The sequence below is a fragment of the Alexandromys fortis genome, unplaced genomic scaffold, assembly GCF_014885135.2.
Source record: "Alexandromys fortis isolate MF-2015 unplaced genomic scaffold, M_Fortis_MF-2015_v1.1 scaffold_87, whole genome shotgun sequence".
Lineage (NCBI taxonomy): Eukaryota > Metazoa > Chordata > Mammalia > Rodentia > Cricetidae > Alexandromys > Alexandromys fortis.
The window spans coordinates 7,297,480-7,312,096 of record NW_026067971.1 but is presented as its reverse complement, the minus strand read 5'-3'; the positions used below and the strand labels follow the sequence as shown (position 1 = coordinate 7,312,096).

At 43.7% G+C, this 14,617-nt stretch overlaps 1 protein-coding gene across 4 annotated transcripts in view; it reads left to right on the top strand.

Moving 5' to 3' along the window:
- Evi5 (ecotropic viral integration site 5) overlaps positions 1 to 14,016 on the top strand; it is a 119,054-nt gene extending 105,038 nt beyond the window's left edge. For all 4 annotated transcript variants that reach the window (XM_050155723.1, XM_050155724.1, XM_050155725.1 and 1 more), the window contains one exon: positions 10,671 to 14,016. In XM_050155723.1, the coding sequence (XP_050011680.1) occupies positions 10,671 to 10,955 (285 nt within the window). In that variant the 3' untranslated portion in view covers positions 10,956 to 14,016. The remainder of the gene's footprint in view (positions 1 to 10,670) is intronic.
- The last annotated feature ends 601 nt before the right edge of the window (positions 14,017 to 14,617 follow it).

The following is a 14,617-nucleotide window of genomic DNA, read 5'->3' as shown; positions in this document are numbered from 1 at the left end:
GTGTGTATGTCTACAGGCCAGAAGAGGGCACCAGACTTCATTACAGATGGTTGTGAGCCACCATGTGGTTGCTGGGAATTGAACTCAGGACCTTTGGAAGAGCAGCCAATGCTCTTAACCACTGAGCCATCTCTCCAGCCCTCTAGATTATTTTTTAAATTTTTTTATTACTTTATAAATAATACCGATCAAAATTTTCACTTCCTCCCCTCCTCCTACTTCCTTCCCGCTCCCCCACACACCCTCTCCCCTCCCCCTCCAGTCCTGAGAGAGGACAAGATACCCTGCCCTATGGGAAGTCCAAGGCCCTCCCCCCTCCATTCAGGCTTAGGAAAGTTTGCATCCAAATAGAATAGGATGCCAAAAAGCCAGTACATGCAGTAGAGACAAATCCCAGTGTCATTGTCATTGGCTTCTCAGTCTGCCCCCATTGTCAGCCACATTCAGAGGGTCCAGTTTGATCCCATGCTCGTTCAGTCCCTGTCCAGCTGGATTTGGTGAGTTCCCATTAGCTCTGGCACACTGTCTCAGTGGGTGGACCAACCCCTCGTGGTCCTGACTTCCTTGCTCATATTCTCCCTCCTGCTCTTCAACTGGACCTTGGGTGCTCGGTCCACTGCTCCGATGTGGGTCTCTGTCTTTGTCTCCATCTGTCGCCAGATGAAAGTTCTATGGTGATATTCAAGATAGTCATCAGTCTGACTACAGGACAAGGCCAGTTCAGGCACCCTTTCCTCCGCAGCCCAGGGACCTAGCTGGGGACATCCCCATGGACACCTGGGAACCCCTCTAAAGCTAAGCCTCTTGCCAGCCCCCAAATGGCTCCCTTAATGTAGATATCTCCTTCCCTGCTCCCATATCCACCCTTCTTCCATCTCAACCATCCCACTCCCCCAAGCTCTTCCCAACCCTCCCCTTCTCCCTTCTCTCTCCCCATCTCCCCTTACCCCTACCCCATTCCCACCCCCATGCTCCTAACTTTTGCCTGCTTCCATGGCTCCTCATCACTTTGATCAGGTCATTCTTCATCCTAAATTGAAATTCTTCCTAGTTTAGTCCCTGCTTCTCTTGTTTTGTCTCTCAAGACCTAGACCCAGCCCCACAAAACTGTGTAGTTTCTCAGTATGTACTACTTTCTCAGGCCTCTTGCTCTCTCCCATGCCACCTGTATGGAGTCCCCTTTAACACCTGCTTATCCATAAAGACCCAGCTCAGGCATCATCATCCTGCTTCCTCCTTAAGCTCCCTCTGGGCAGTGCGTGGCTTCTCCTGTGATTGTTGTACACTGATGTGACACCTGACGTCCTCCAGACATGAGATCTCTGACTGCAGGAGCCTTGTTTGTTCTTTTCTTAAGCATCTATAGTGTTTGTTGGAGCACGTTGGCTTGATTTGGTGGACTGATTGATAAAACCATCATATAGCTTTAGCAATTTCTGTTAACATAGTTCGATCCAAGTAGAACAGAGAAGCTTCATGAGGGCATCTTCTAACAGTGGGGTGTTTTTAATGCCTCAGCTAAAGGTTAAATCAGATGAAATGTTCGTGGTACTTTGATCTAGCCTTAAAGTTCAGAGTAGACATGTGTGAAGTGATTTACTTCCTGAGATTGGTCATAAATTTACATAGGCCCTCATACATTCCAGACCTCATCACCACTGGCTGTAGAGTGCTGTCTCAGTATTGCTAATGGTTTCAGTTTTGTCAGGATCCATCAGCTGCCGGGAAGACTGCTCAGTGGTAGTCTCCCTTCCTGCCCACAGGACTGCGTACACCTTCCTATGTGTGGCCGTCAGAGTCTCTCTAGATGGCTCCCCTTCCTCCTGTTCTGGAAGCAAATAGGCAGGATCAGGTTTTCCAATTTCCAATTTTCTTCTCTTTACACATGTTGGTGCACAACTCTTCACTGCTTCTGAGTGTGAATAAATGATTTCATTTCATACATTTTTACATAAGCTCCAGTTTCTTGAATGTTCGATGTTTTTAATGACTTAATGCTAATCCCCTCCTATGCTTTAACTTACGAGTGTCTCAGTGAAGTGTCTTAGTGTTCTAACTTACTACTGAGTCCTGCATGTTAGGGTCTTGGGTCACAGTGATTAAGAAGTCATGACCTCAAGATGATCACTTTTGTTGGTTTCCTGTTTGAGTTCTCTGGAAATCTTTTGGTTTGGGTGTTTGTTGCTAGTTATAATACAGCTTTTTTTCCCTTTTGGTTTTCTTGAGAGAGGGTTTCTTTGTATAGTCCTATCTGTCTTGGAACTCATTCTGTAGGCCAGGGTGGTTTTGAACTCACAGAGATCTGCCTGCCTCTGCCTTCTGAGTGCTGGGATTAAAGGTGTGCATTACAACACCTGGCTATAATACAGCTTTTTAAAGAAACTGATAATTAAGAAAAATTTTGAACCTGGTGGTACATACAGTTACTGTAATTCCGGTGCCAGCTGGGGACAGATGGGAAGATAAGGGTTAGTTAGTCATCCTCTGCTTGGCATTGCTGGTAAAAAAAGACAGAAAATATAGCATATCATTTTCCATTTTCATCTGTTTTAAATTCTGAAATCTGGATAAACTATTAAAAGTATAAAGAATTTAGGCCGATGGTGGTGGCACAGGCCTTTTAGCTAATTTCTGAGGTCAAGGCCAGCCTGATCTACACAGTGAGGTGGTGGTGGTTCCTGCAGCAGTGCTGTCCCTCTTACAGACACGGACACACAAACACAAGTGTCAGGTGCGGCTTCACGACCTGCTGGGACTCAGTCTTGGAAACTTGCTGCGACTGTTCTGCAGCTCACTCTGTCACATGACTCACCTCAGCAAGACCTGCTCTAGTAGTGATCAAAGTTCATTTGGTTAGGGGTTTTTTTGGCGTGTGGATGGCTTTTTCCACTTTGTTGTGGATTGATTGTCTTTCAAAATACCCGGTGCTTTTTCCTCTTTTTTGAATCTCAGAATGTGGTACTTGTGTGCGTCATGCAATCTCTGTTCACACACAGGAGGAAAGGTGTTTTAACTTGAAGTAATATGCACCATTAGCTGTAATGTGCCATGTAAATAATGCCTTTCTAATTGTGTGAACCCCTTTGTTCAGATGTCAAAATTGGGAAATTATCACTCGTGCTTCTTTAAAATCGAGTGTGAAAATGAACCTGACCTTTGACAAGTTAACGACCCCCTACAGCGTGCCTAGAAGAAAACAAACACGCGGAGAACACGCTATCTCCTCTGACCCTGTGGACGCTTGCCCAGCTGATCATTTTCTCAGCACAGATTTTTCTGCTATTTAGTAGTGATCTATATTTAGAGGCTTCAGGACTCTGAAATTAGGCTGGGCGGTGGTGGCGCACGCCTTTAATCCCAACACTCGGGAGGCAGAGGCAGGCGGATCTCTGTGAGTTCAGGGCCAGCCTGATCTACTCCAAAACTTCAAAGAGGGGGCTGGAGAGATAGCTCAGAGGTTAAGAGCATTGCCTGCTCTTCCAAAGGTCCTGAGTTCAATTCCCGGAAAATAGATAGATAGATAGATAGATAGATAGATAGATAGATAGATAGATAGATAGATAGATAGATAGATAGATATTCAAAACTTCAAAGAAACCCTGTCTGAAAAAAAGAAGGAAAAAAAATTCTGAAATTAGGACAGAAATTTGTCTTGACGTACAGTGGTTTAGTTTCTAGAGTAGACGGAGGATACCTTTCACACGCGTGATGACTGTGCAGTCCTGTGGACTCCAAAACGCCATCTCTAAAGCCCCCCCACTCTGAAGTCTTGTGGTGATTTCAGTGTGAAATAGCCTCAGCGATCCCGTAGCTTCTGTGTTTGAATTCACCATCACGCAGTTAGAGACTCGCTGTTTCCTGTCACAGCCTTCATCAGACTCTGAGCATCACAGTTTCCTGTTTTCTTATTAACTAAAGCGTTTATGCCATAATATTTGCTGGCTATATATCTTACCACTCTCCTTTGCCAATTGCAAATAGTTGGGGTTTCCTGCTGACAGAGAAATCATGAATTCTGATCTCTTTATTGTTAATACAAGGCTAAAGTGTTGGTAATTTTTAAAGTGGTAAGTATATTCAGTGCCGTAAGTGCTATTTACATATGTTCTGCATGGTCTTACTTTGTTCTACTCTGTTTCTTAATGCACAACGTGGTGACGCAGTCCACAGCAGGTAAGAACCAGTGCCGTGACCCCGGTCAGTGCTCACCTGACTGCGCGCTGAGACTGGCATCTGGCATGTAAAGGGTGAATGAATGAATGAATGAATGAATGTGGTCAGGGCCACCAGCTTTTCAGTGCGGTTTGTGGGCATTGTGTATTGTCTTGTACTGAATCAGAAATCTGAGTTACTCAACTGATTTTTAAAATCATTCCTGCAGTCTAAGGAGTAATGATAGAGATAAAATATATGTTCAACAGCTGTTACTGCATGTTCTTCTAGAGTCCTCCAGCATCAGACTTACCTATAGATGTGTTCTCGACCATGCACAGGTCCTCGGTTCAGTCCTCAGTAGCTGGATGAATAAATGAAGCTTTTTAATTTTTGTTTGAGACAGGTTCTCTCTCTCTTATGCCACACCCTTGGCTAGTGAGTGGTTTTATTTGTTGTTTTTTCAGTTGGGCTGCATGTGAGCAGTAGCTTTCCTGGCTGGTCTGTCTTAGTGCTGTCGAAGATCAAGTTGCAAGTCAGTTTTAAGCATATTTAAATATTTAGGAATTTTTGTATATTTTACCTTAAATGTATGAGTCTTTATTCTACATATATGTACATTATATGCATGCCTCGTGCCATGGAGGCCCTAAGAGGGTGTTGGGAACCAAGTGTTCTTAACCACCAAATCATCTCTCTAGGCTCCTGTACTTAATTTCTTGAGACAGGGTCTCTAATGGAGCTTGGAGATCAGTGGTTCTGTTAGACCCCCCTGTCTGTACCTCGCCCCCGCCCACTTACACTTGGACTGTGGATGTGCTCCACCACACGCGGCTTTCATGTGGGCACTGGGGGTGATATCAGATCCTCACTCTTGGCCAGCATGCACGCTACCTGCTGAACCATCTCCTTAGGCCTCAGTGCTGTGTTCTGATTAAAGGCCTAAGATGTGCCCCGTGTGGGCCGGGAAAAGGAGAGAGGAAGAAGGGGAGTTTCCGATCATCTTCGGCCAGTCAGTAGTTAGGTGAGAGACATGGACAAATCAGAAGGAAATCTCCAGGTGGTGCTGAGGGTGTGGACTCTTCTTGAGAATTAGAACCATTGTGCTGGATTTCACCCCTCTCGATAGAAGTTATAAAGAACAAACCAGGCTCTGAGAGGTGTGTGCTCAGAAGTCCTTGTGGCTCCTTAGAGTTGGGAGAGAGGTTCGAAATTCCCCAGTAGGAGGATTGGTTAGGGGGATCGTGATGCTCTCCTAAATGAGGTTCCACTCAACCACCGAAGATGAGACCAGGAGTGTGGAGGTTTGCTAGCAAGCGGGGAGCAGGCTGTCAGGTCCTACATGCAGTGACTTAGTTCAAAAGATAAGGTACAGTATTACTATTTGTCTCCGGATTATGGAACATGAATTGCTTTCTTTTCTAACTTGTCTTTTGTTTATTTATATAGTAAGTTTATAATTTTATAATAAAACTAAAGGCGTATACAGTCCATTTTGGCAGTTACCTGGCAGCTTCTCTTTAAGTAGATCGTGTCCTCACGAGACTGAAATGACTACTCAGTGTGCTATAGGTGTGTAGCTGTCTTTCGCCAGATAGTGGCCTCCCCATGTTGCTTTTTTGTCCTGCTTCTCTTAGATGTTGACTTTACATTTGACTGTTCCACTTTTAAGACTGAGGAATACACACAGGTCCAACCAGACAGGATCCCTTAGAGGAGAGAGGTGGACATAAGCTTCCACCCCTCCCAGGAGGCAGCCTGATGTTGCTACCTCCAGAGGATTCTCACTGGGAAGATTAACCACACTGAAGGGTGCTTGCCCAGCTGTTGGTGGCCAGCACAAAATGAACTCAGTGGAATTTTTGTAGACTTCTTGTTTCATTTGATTTGTTTGGAGTTTTTTTGTCTAGTGATCTTTTGCTTGTTTATTATGGCTTCTGATTTTGTGTTTGTATGTGTTTTTTAAGCTTTCTATTTTTTAATGATTTATTTATTTATTTATTTATTTATTTGCTTATTTATACAGTATCCTGCCTGTAGGCCAGAAGAAGGCAACAGATCTCATTATAGGTGGTTGTGAGCCACCATGTGGTTGCTGGGAATTGAACTCAGGACCTCTGGCAGAGCAGTCAGTGTTCTTAACCACTGAGCCATCTCTCCAACCCCTCTATTTTTTTTTAATCTGTTTTGCTTGCTTTTTGTCTGCTTATTTGTTTTCTAGAGAAAGAAAGAAGGACTGGAACTGGGTGGGTGGGGGGCATCTGGGAGAAGTTGGGGGAGGGAAACCATGATCAGAAAGCATTGTGTGAGAGCCAGGCAGTGGTTATGCACATCTTGAGGCAGAGGCAGAAGGATCTCTGTGAGTTCGAGGCCAGTCTGATCTACAGAGTGAGTTCTAGGGCAGCCATAACTGTTACACAAAGAATCTTGTGTAAAATCAAAACAAATAAGAAAAGAAAATACTGTTTGAAAAAAATTAGTTTCAATTTAAAAAAAAAAAAGAGGAATGAAAAAAAAACAAGAGAAAGTGGAGCCATCCCTGTTGACCCTGACCTTGGGAGGTTGATCTTTCCGAGACTCATCTTCTGGGGTCTCAAGACTTCAGGAAAGGGTTCCTTCGTTTAGAATTTGAGACATGGTGCCTCTTTTCATAGCAAATCTCACTGGACTCTCTCTCTCCTGTAGTAGGAAGCCACTTGTTTGTTCCTGCAGCTCAGACCCGAAATAACGACACAGAAACTGTATTAATTAAATCACTGCTTGGCCTATTAGCTTAAGCATATTGCTAGCTAGCTCTTACATCTAGAATTAACCCCATTTTTATTATTTTATATTTCACTATGAGGTTTGTGGTCTACCAGCAAGGTTCCAACTGACAGCTTGCGTCTTTCTCCTCTGGCAGCTACATGGCATCTCCTTGACTCCACCTGCTCTCTCTCTCTATTTATATCTTTCCCGCATGGCTATATTCTGTTAAGCCATTGGCCGAAAGCAGCTTCTTTATTAATCAATAGAAGCAATACATATACAGGAGGACTTCCCACACCATTTCCCCTTTTCTGATTAAATACAAAGGAAGGTTTTTAACTTTAGCATAGTAAAATTACATAAAACAGGTATCAAGTGAGAATTACAATTGCAATATTTATATCTACATTTTATCATAACTAAGGAAAACTATAACTGTCTATTCTTCGACTCTACCAAAGACTCCAGAAGGATATAATATTACCTAAGTAAATAGGAGGTGCATTGTAAGCAACTTCCAAAACTCTAGAATTGACAGAGATATCTCACTGCCTGGACAGTCACCCAATGTTCTTCTGTAATCTTCAGCCTACAGTCCCATAGTATCCATCAGACTTTTCCATGAAGCAGGAAATTTCAAAGACAGTTCCACCTATATTGGCATTTTGTCAGTCACTTTCTTCTGTGTCCTGCAGAAGATGAACAGGAACCCTGAAGGACTGTCTCACCTTCTTTAACTTCAGCAGTTATTTTTTCTGGGTCCTGCATATCCAGTTCATACCACATACCATCAAGCAGTCCAGGCAAGAGCAGTTTCTTGCCCTAATGGCTAACAAACTCCATAAGGAGCCTCTTCAATGCCCATCATCCTCTTGAAGTAATTGGTGCTGCCAGGAGCAGATGTGTCTCATTGTCATGAAAAAGTCCAAAGTTCTTAAAACATTTTAAATGCCAGATTCTGTAGTCTTTGAAAAATCTGAAGACTATCTATCCATCAACTGTGGCTAAGAGCATCAGTGTGTAGCTTAAGGTGAGCATCAGCAGTTATTCACTTGGACATTCATCCCCAAGCCCTGCCTGTGTCCACAACGGAGACAGCCATAGCTGCTTTAAACAGAATGCTGTGGGACCCACCTCCAGGGGCTGGTTAGCTCACCACAGCCTGCCTGTGCTCTGCAAGGTGGTGGCCCACTGAGGTGTCAGCCAGGGCAAGGCACCCAGGACTTCCTCTAGAGTCGACAGAAGAGTGAACCCCGCCTCTAGAACTCTACAGCCATTCTCACACCTTGACTATGTCAGGCTCTCCTGGGACATTTGCAGGGAAAACACAGATTCCAGGATTTTAGTTCCTTAGATGGGAGGGGTCTCCCTTTCTATCAAACACTAAAGATCATTTTCTTGGGAAGGGTGATGGTCTATGAAATATAGTTAGCTACTGAGAGTCTGATGAAGATGGTCACAAGTGCTGTGTTTACAACAGAAGACCAGGGCCTCTGTACTGCAGAAGGCCTAGTGTTGGCCTTTACCCAAGCCCCTTGACAGGAAGCCTCTAAGTAGATTTGTGCATATGCAGCCTTTTTGAAAGTAAACTAATACCCCCATAATTCCCTGCTCTGGGGCCCACTTACAGTCCCCACCGGGGCCTTCTTCATAATAACCCAGTGTGCCCATTTCTTAGTCCAGAGATAGGTGAGGGCAGCTTCAGTCCTAGGACACCTTCCCTTCCCTTTCTTTGTTTCTTTGTGCAACCAAAACATGGCTCTGCTTTGTTGTGTCAGCAGCATCCACAGAGGCAGTAGATATCACCTTTCATTTTAAGAAACTGAGTCCTCAGCCCATAGTTAATTTTCTGTAGTTTGTATTTTGTTAGAGCAAAGGAAAACCACAGCTTTCCAAACAACTGAGAAGTTGTGGTTCTTCAGCTGCGCCCCTCGTCTGTAACAGCCAGGAAGAAGGGAGACACGTGCTCCATAGTATGTCCTCAGAGGGATCTGGGGAAGAAGAGGGAAAGGAAGAGATTAACTGACTGAACTCAGCATCACAGCTATAAATCATGTGTTGCAAAATGGCGATGGGATGTTGCATCAGAGCGTGGTGGTTGTGATATGGCCTCGGGTCGCACACCCTGAGGAGTTGTGATATTCTGTACCTTTTTGCTGAAGACTTGGTGCTGAGTTCAGTTAGGTTCCCTCTGTTACGCCCTGGGACCACACGTTCTTGAGTTTCATTGTCCCTCTCCTGTATATTCTTCTTCTCTTGCTGAGGGCAGGGACCAGGTAATGGCTGCACCGAACCTGGGACCCCTGGTTCCTGCTAATGTGTCTGCACTTCTTCCTGGAAGTCTCGTCAGGAAAGCTGGGAGGCAGGGTGGCGAGGCTGCCACGGCTTTTCTCTCAGAACCGTTAGTTTTGAAAGTGTTTGTAACGTTTCCTGCCCATTTCGTGTTGCCTTTATCTCAAGATTTGAAAGATAGTGACTAGGAGTTTGTCACGGAGAACGAGGATAAAGGCTGGTAGGAGTGTTGAGGGTAGGGGCGTGAAGTGTATCGTAGCGTGCCCTTGAGATATTTGATGGCTAATTAATTGTTTTTTTTTCTGTTCTTAATTCTGCTTTTTTTTAAATAGGGAAAAAAAAGATACAGTATACAGGACAAGTGAAAGAATGTCAAAATGAGCATTATATCTGCAGCATAAATTCTCAAGGACAGGACAGGTGTCTGTACAGTAGGGTGTTTGTGCTAGGGGGAGGTGGTGCTGGGGGGGCGGCTTTGATGGGATTTAAGCAGAGCAGCGTCTGACCTGATAAAGGCAGGTGCTTTTGGAGAGAATAGTTTAGGGTCAGAAGAGCTAACAATTTTCTGACTCTAAACTCAAGACTTAGACCCAATCCATAGAAACCACAGACAGCTTTTTACCTTCTCAGTCCTGAAAATCCCTCGGGAGAGAACACAGGTCAGGAAGGGAGAAGAGCTATCCCCTGAAAAGCCGTCAGAGCTGGTACACAGGCTGGGCTTGTGGAGTTGGAGACGCCTCACACTCCAGACTGGCCTCAAGCTTGTTGTAGCTGAGAATATCATTAACCCCTACTACTCCTGCCCCACCTCCCAGCTCCACGATCACGAGGTGAACCACCAAGCCTGGTTTATGAGGTGTGGGGATAGAACACACAGCTTTGTGTATGCTGGGGAACCACTCAGCCAACTGAGTTAGCCCCAGCTCCAAGACTCAAAAACTTAATGATTTCTGACTCAGTTTTATCATTTACAGAGTTATGGTAACATGCTTTCAAGATGGTGTGTGTACTAGTCAAGAGTGTGGTCTTGAGGTTCGTAGCTCCTATCAGTACAGCTGATACACAGGTGAACTGACAGGCTGTCTGCTTTACCCCACAATAAGCCAAGGACAGAATGGTATAATTTATAATGCAGCCCGGCTGTCTGTGATGTGTGTAGAAATCAGGTGATGTATACATGGAGTTCCTTACCTTCAGTACAGTAAATGTTTAGTTGGAATTGAAGCTCTGCTATTAACTTGGAAACCTCAGCAGGATCCTCCCAGGTTCCATTTCCTAATCAGTAGAACAAGAATAGTAAAATCTAGCACATAAGGCTGTCGGAGTCAGAATGTTAGAAAGCATTCAAAATCATTGTGTCTTTAAGTAAATAGATCAAAGTATTGTCTTTCTTGAACACAATTATATGCTTTTTCATGGGAAAGTTGTGTTTGCCTTGGTTTGACTCTATCCAGTAATCTGGATTTTGTTTTCAACAGCTCAGGTGCCTAAAAGGCCAGAGGAACTTCTCCAGCCAACCACCGTTTGATGGAATCCACATCGTCAGCCATTTGATAGGAGAGAGTGAGTCCTTCCCCTCCTCAGACGAAGAGTTTGTGGATGGTTCCTTACAGGAAAGTGGCCTTGCGTTTCTGTTGCGTGGAAAGTCTGGCTCCGCGTCTCTGGATCCGGCTTTGGCAGACGGCAGTGAGAGCGAAGCGGATGATGGTGGCGTGCCGGGAACGCAGCCCCCACAGAGAGAGTCCTACTCCACCACGGTCTGACCATCACTGTGACAGCCTGAGATGAGATGGGGCCGCCCTCTGTCCTGTGTGTGTACGTGTCTGTATTTACAGCCTCACGTGACTGCCAAATGTTCCTTGAATCTCCATTGCCACGGTAGACTGGAGTGCGCTAATTGGGAAATGGAGTTCTAACAGTATTACAGAATATTAACTTTTCATATTTAGAAAATACTGCTATGTCGAAATGTCAGAACCATTTTAAAATTCAGAACTGTGGGAAATTGGATTTTCTTTAAACAAAACTGCTCTTGTGCAATATTCTATCCTCACTGATCACAGTGCGCATTGGTGTTCCTCATTCTGTTTCCAAGGTGGCTCCTCTAGACATCCAGCCAAAGCACAGAGGTGGCTCAACTTGTGTTTTGAGGATATGTTTTCTTCACTAAAACTGTAGCCCTGTTAGTGGGTCATTGAGGACTGTCAAACACAACTTTTTTCTGTATAATTTCTAAACACAAAGTAATCATTGTCTGTTCTGAAAGTTTTTTGTTTCAGTTTCTACATTTTATGTGTATCATACTTCTGTGTGTCAGAATAGTAGCAGGCTAGCTGCAGATATATTATTTGTACATATTTATAAATCCGTATCGCCCGGCATTGGAGACCCTCTTACGCGAGGAGCAAACGTTGCCAGCATTCTGACAGGACTCTGTAAGTAGCAGGGTAAAGAAACTAAACCCGGACCAGAACTACTGTTGGAGCAGCTGGGGTAGCCTGTACTCAGCGGATCCTGGCTGGTCGCTGTTCAAACACTACTGGTGAAGTCCTTGACTCCATCCGTGACTAATAAACTCCGCCATCAAAGAGGTTATAGCACATGCTAGTTCATGCCAATCTATTTAATGTAATTTACACTAGAATAAGTTCCAAGATGCACAGCAAATATATCTGGGGGGGAAATCTGTGAGTATTTAAATCCTCTAGTTTCTGATTGACAGGTAAAGCCATAAGAACCCTTTCTTCCTAGTCGTTTCTTTGTATTATTTAGAGTTTTTCTCTAGAAAACTGAACGCTTGTTATTTGTAAATTGAGAAACGATACTCACCTGTGGAGAGGCTGCTGGCCTGTGTTGACTGGATGTTTTCCACCCTCAGTTTTTAGTAGCCTGAGGCATAGAGGAAGATAGAATGTAGTGTGTTTGGAAGTACATTTTTGCACAGAGTGTTGCATACGCAAAGAAAAATATTTTATAAAATGGAGTAGAAGAAACAAGTAGTTTACCTTCTAAAGCTATATAATGCCTTATGCTGCATCATGGGCTAAGCTTTCCCAGACAGGACTGGAAACATGCCTTCTGTTTTCAGAACACCTACTAAATTACAAGCTAGTTATTTAACAGAGCTAAGATATTAATTCAGATCTCTCTCTAGACTTCTAGAGGTCTAGCTAACAAGTTTTTCAGTTCCCTTTTCTCTGGCAATGTTACATCAATAATTTTCATTTCAATTCAATTTCCTAAGTATCTCCTGTTGGGTGTTCATCTACCTGACAGAGACTTGACTACTGTTAGCCCAAGAGGCCGTCAATAGCCCAGTGACATAAGAGGAGTTATAGCCCTCCTTTTTTATCTTGACCCCCTTATCAAGAAGCCTCAGTGGGACTAGAAGTGTAGCCTGGAAGTTAGAGGGTTTACCTAAAATGCCCAAGACCCTGTGTTCAATTCCAAGCCCCACCAAAAGATGGATAAGCTCAGAGAATAACCCTCTCTGGTTTGGAACTAGGTGTAAAAGAACCCGGTCATTAAACCTTAATTCATTGATGCTCTTGTGATTTGTACAGTGGAAAATTAGAAGCAACATCCTCTCCAGAGCTTTGAGTCCAGACAGGTGCAGTGATGCAGATCTGTGGTCCCCGCTGCTCGGGACCGGCCTGGGGAACACAGTAAGATGTTATCTTTTAATTCACTTAGACCTTAGATATAAATCCTTCTGGGTTTTAGCATCCAGTAGGATACTGTGCCCTGATCTGACTCCATTTCGTCCAAATTAATGTAAGTATATTGTTCAACACTTTGAAGCATTAGACTGTGTCTCTACTGATGAACTTTATGTCTTGAAGAATTGAAAGACATTTTATGGGAACAAATAGGATGACAGATGATGGGAAACTTGATCTCTTGGGACAGTGACCTTCCCTTACCACTCCAGGTGACACATTGAAAGGACTCTTTCCCCACTGCTGGGGATGGAATCCCGGGCCGTACACACGGTGGGCAAGCTCTCTACCCCTGAGCCACAGCCAGGTCTGGCGTCTTCAAAATCAGCATATACATTTTCTTTATGGAAAATGAGACCAAAGATTTTGTTTGACACAACTTCTACTCTGGTTCTTGTTATTTGGATTGTTTGTTTTGGTTCGTCTTTATTTTGCTTGGCCAGTTGGCAGCCACTCAGCCCTTGCTGATTGAAACATCATATTCCGACTGACTGGCTATTTCTGTTGAAGAAACCTTTCCCAGCCCTGAGCACAGTGCAACTTGTTCATTTCCAAGCAGTGCCTTTGACTGAAAATAATGTCTGCTGCTTTTGAAGTATATATTATTCCTGGCGTCGTAAGAGGTCATTTGTTCCTCATTCGTTGTTTGCATAATGCACTATAATGTTCAAATTTTTAAAAATTAAGGATATCGATTATGTTTTGTGGCAAGTGTGGCTATTACACAGCACCAAGACACCCATGGCCGACCTTGTAGAATCAGTTTCCTTACTAAACAGTGAGTTTTAGCCTGAGAGTTTTTGCTGCTCTAGATTAACAAACAATTATAATTTAAAATTAATTTCTTTTTAATTCTAAAATTAGTTAAAATTTCTGGTTGGAGGTAGGGTAGATGCTATTTAAAACCCAGATTTTTACAGCACACCTGTAGATCTGCATAGCTCTTCGCTTCAGAGAAGAGACAACACAGTAATACATTGGACATGCACAGTTATAAATGTAATTCATTGTACCCTTGGATTTTTTTTATTGTAACACTGTATGATAACCTAAATGTTTACTTGTGCCTTTGCTTTAAATAATTAAAATTTCTCATTTTGCAAGACTTTATTTCCTTAAATTATTGAGAGGGAAGGGGTGTCAAAGTGCTACTGAAGAACATTGGCCACAGAGAAGACTGGTGGTGCTGAGGTCTGTGTTTCCTCAGTGGGGGGTCACAAGCCCCTGCTCTACATACAGAGTACCACGCAGTCTTCGATGAGTTTGACATCCAGGAGATATTTTCAGTTTCAGAAACAGCCAGATGTCTAGACTTGTTTCCTTCCTGAACATGGTATTTGTTTTAATTATCAGTGGCAGCATTTTCATCACAACTGTAGCTTAGGTTATTGAAGGCATCAGAAGCAGCCATGCACTGTCCGGCACTTCATGAAGATACGTGAAGTTTACAAGAGTTATAATCCGGACTTCTCTACCGGAACTGTTAGCATTTGGATTCTGATTTTGTTGTAGGGCATCCTGCATACTGTAAGATGTTTGCAGTATCATAGCCTCTACCCTATGGTTGCCAGTAGGGCACCCTGCATACTGTAAGATGTTTGCAGTATCATAGCCTTTACCCTATGGTTGCCAGTAGCACCCATGCCTTCAATGGAGGCAAAATATCTCCAGGTATGGGAAGCTGAGGAGGACCCAAGTGAGTGAGG